Genomic DNA, 3,423 nt, shown 5'->3' with positions numbered 1-3,423 from the left:
TTTACTGTGGATAAGATTTTCCAGTATGCATTATTTAAAATTTGATCTACAGAGTTTATGGGTTAACATAGTTCAATTTTAATAAAACTTTAGATACATGTTTCCAATTATCTGGGCTTTTTATAATTAGTTAAGGTTTTATCTAAAATTCAAGAATTAACACTAATTTTACAAAAATTGTTTTCTTCCAAATCCTTAAAATTCAAATCTCAAGTATTGTTAATCTATGCGAAATATTAATATTATAATTCCTTATGTAAATGACCATAAATCAAATGTAGAATTTCTAAAAATTTTAAAATTTCCTTAGCAAAAGTTTGAAATTGGAGATTTTAAACTGCTGTACGACAATTCCAAAAGAATGTATGATTGACTCAAACTTTAGTTTAATATATCTTAAAGAAGGAAGGATGTTAAACTTTTATTTCAAAGTCGACAGATTAAAGTTTTACCCCAACATTCATAAATACTTAATACAGTTATTGATGGTTTACTATAGGAATTTTGTATGGAAAATGTGCGTAATAAACCTAAAATAAGCGATTAGTAACCCAGCAAGATGTGAAAAAGAAGTATAATTTTCTCGATGGAAGTACTGAAAAAGACCCAAAGAAGTGATGATTTGAACATAGGCTTGGATGAATGTTCTTTTAATTTAATTACAAATTCACTACATCTGAAGTCATTCTTCGGAAGTAATTTTTATGTTGTTTTTTTTTTGGAAGTTCTTAGGAAATGAAATTGTAGAATTTTAGAATGCAACTAATTTGACTTCAATAATATTAACATAAATAAATTACACGCATTTATCAATTAACTTTAAAATAAAATGGATTTTATCTAAAAATTCCAGTACAAAAAATGTACTTTTAATTTTAATCGAAATTGGATTCTTTTTGCTTTGGAAGTCAATAAACATAACTTCCACAGAAGGTAAACAAATTCATTCACATTTGAAGTGGTGATAAATGTTATTCTTTTGGAACTACATACATCTTTTTATGTTTGCTGGGTATTTATTAGTATTTATAAACAAATATTTTGTTTTTTTTTTTTAACTTTGAATTTGAACTTAATGGAATGGAATTTTTACTGTTTTCAAAAACGGGTCATGTGGTGTTAAATAATTGTATGGTTGTTTATTATTTTTTGTTAATTAAACATATACAATTTTTTTCATTGTCAATTTTATACAGAATCGATCGATTTTAATCGCATACTCGTGATAAATTGTCGTAAACGAAAAATATTAAACAATATTTTTTATTTTTTTTTTTTTGATATTACAGAAAAAATGTTTTTAGAATATTTGAATAACTTTCATAAGTTATCTTGAATATCGCTGTTTAAATATTAATATCTTCTTCTTTATCTATAAATACCATAATAAATAATACCAATTCTTAAAATGAACAACAATTTGTGTATACATTTTGGTTATACATATTTAGTGTTGCTTAAGTGTGTGTGTGTGTTCGATATTAAAATATTGTAATTGTTATTGCAAATATAACCTGATTATAACTGTTTATACAATAATTAATAAACAGTGAAATATTTTAACCTAGTATTAAGTAGGACACTTTAATAAAATTTAATTTCATTTAAAACACTCTAATCATTTCATTTTATTTTATTCATTTAGGGTCTTATGCATACATAAACAATTTATTCTATAATTCTTTGATAAATTATTATGAATATGGCAATTGTTTTGAAATACTAATAAAATTTTTAAATTTCAAATTTATTGCTCTGTTTCAATAACATTTCGTTGTTATTTTACATTGTTGCTTTCAGTATAAAGAAAGAACTTATTCATTCAGAAAGTAGTGGATTATTTTATTAATTTCAATTTTATTTTGTTTTTAAGTATTTTTTAAATAAATTTATAGATCTGTTAATACTCTAACGAATTTTCAATTAAACTTTTTTTGTTTATAACATTTATGAATTCAAATTAAATATTAATAAAATAAATTCTTAATGCAAATACAAAATGATATAACAAATATATTTCATCTTATATAAGACTGCTGTTTTGTGCGTAATTATTATTTATTATACAAATAAATATATAATAATGTAATTTATTGTAAACAAATTAATAAATTTAATAAAAAACTGTTGTAGAAATAATAATCAAACTAAAATATTACAAATATAGTTTATTATCATATACTACATAAATTGAGAGCCACTACTAATTTTACACATTCACATAACCATTGAAATAATAAAAATATAAACCTACCCGACGGGCAATGGTCGTGTTAACTTTGTGTTTTTATTATTAAGCGATAATTAATAACCAAAGTAGTTAATATACAAGTAATCCAATCTCATCTTTGACAAATCAGATTCGAATTATTTTAATTCCAGGGTAGATGACACATCGTAATCCAAAGTTTGGAAATCCGTTTATATAAAAAACGAAATTTTTTTGAGTTCTTTTAAAAAATGTGTCATCCAATATTAACTTTGTTGTAGTAAAATCGTAATCACCCCTATTCTGCAATTTCATTTTGTTTCAATGCTTTACGAATTGTGTATTCTGCGTTACGATCGTACCTACGTTTTTGTAACTGCCGGTCCACACTAGGGAAACTTTTTTTGGGAAACTTTTGATTTTGCATGAGAGAGAAAGAGAAGGAATATCATTCATCTCTCTCACGGTACGGAGTTTCCCGTACTCGGCAACTTGTTTTGTTATTCTTCTCATTCGTACAACAACAAATCAATGCAATTAATACGTAGTTTCTGAAATAAAAGTTTATATGTGTGGACATTTAGGAAACTTCAAAAGAGAATTAAGAAAAAGTTTCTCTACGAAAGTTTCCTACTGTGGACCGGCACTAAGTTTTTTGTATGTGTATGGGGAGAGTCGAATCGAAATGCAGAATACCAAAGTTGCCAAACGGAAAAAAATTTCGATTCTATTTGAAATGCAGAAAAATAAAATAACATTTTAAAAAATCGAAAAAGACAAATATTTTTAAATCTTTCTCGATTGGCGCCTTTATTACATACAACTTTTACATTCTAAAATTATCTTAATTTAATCACTATTGCCTGTAGTTAAATTATGAAAACAGGGTGAATTATTGCGAAAAAGTTCGTTGATCTGGAAAAGATTTAAATACGTTGAAAAAAATGTAGCCAATATACCAAACAGTAAAACGGCCATAGAACAAGATAAATCGCATTGCAAACGATTGAACGTGTAAATAGTACGCAACCAACAAACTTCTAAAAGTGCTGCCAAAGTGACTCGCGAGTTCTGTTCCAATTGTGGTGGTGGGCCATCTATGGGTTCATAATTTAAATCTAAAGGTAAACTACCATAGGCAGCCTCAGTGGAAATACGTTGATGATAACGCTCCAATTGAACCATACGTCTATACAGCAAAGGTGGTAAAATAA

At 25.9% G+C, this 3,423-nt stretch overlaps 1 protein-coding gene across 1 annotated transcript in view; it reads right to left on the bottom strand.

The window, feature by feature from the left end:
* Positions 1–3,058: 3,058 nt before the first annotated feature.
* LOC111681547 (uncharacterized membrane protein DDB_G0293934) overlaps positions 3,059–3,423 on the bottom strand; it is a 5,440-nt gene continuing 5,075 nt past the window's right edge. Inside the window, exon 7 of the mRNA XM_046950187.1 lies at positions 3,059–3,398. Within this exon, the coding sequence (XP_046806143.1) occupies positions 3,059–3,398 (340 nt within the window). The remainder of the gene's footprint in view (positions 3,399–3,423) is intronic.

The sequence above is a fragment of the Lucilia cuprina genome, chromosome 4, assembly GCF_022045245.1.
Source record: "Lucilia cuprina isolate Lc7/37 chromosome 4, ASM2204524v1, whole genome shotgun sequence".
Lineage (NCBI taxonomy): Eukaryota > Metazoa > Arthropoda > Insecta > Diptera > Calliphoridae > Lucilia > Lucilia cuprina.
This window is presented reverse-complemented; position numbering and strand designations above follow the sequence as displayed.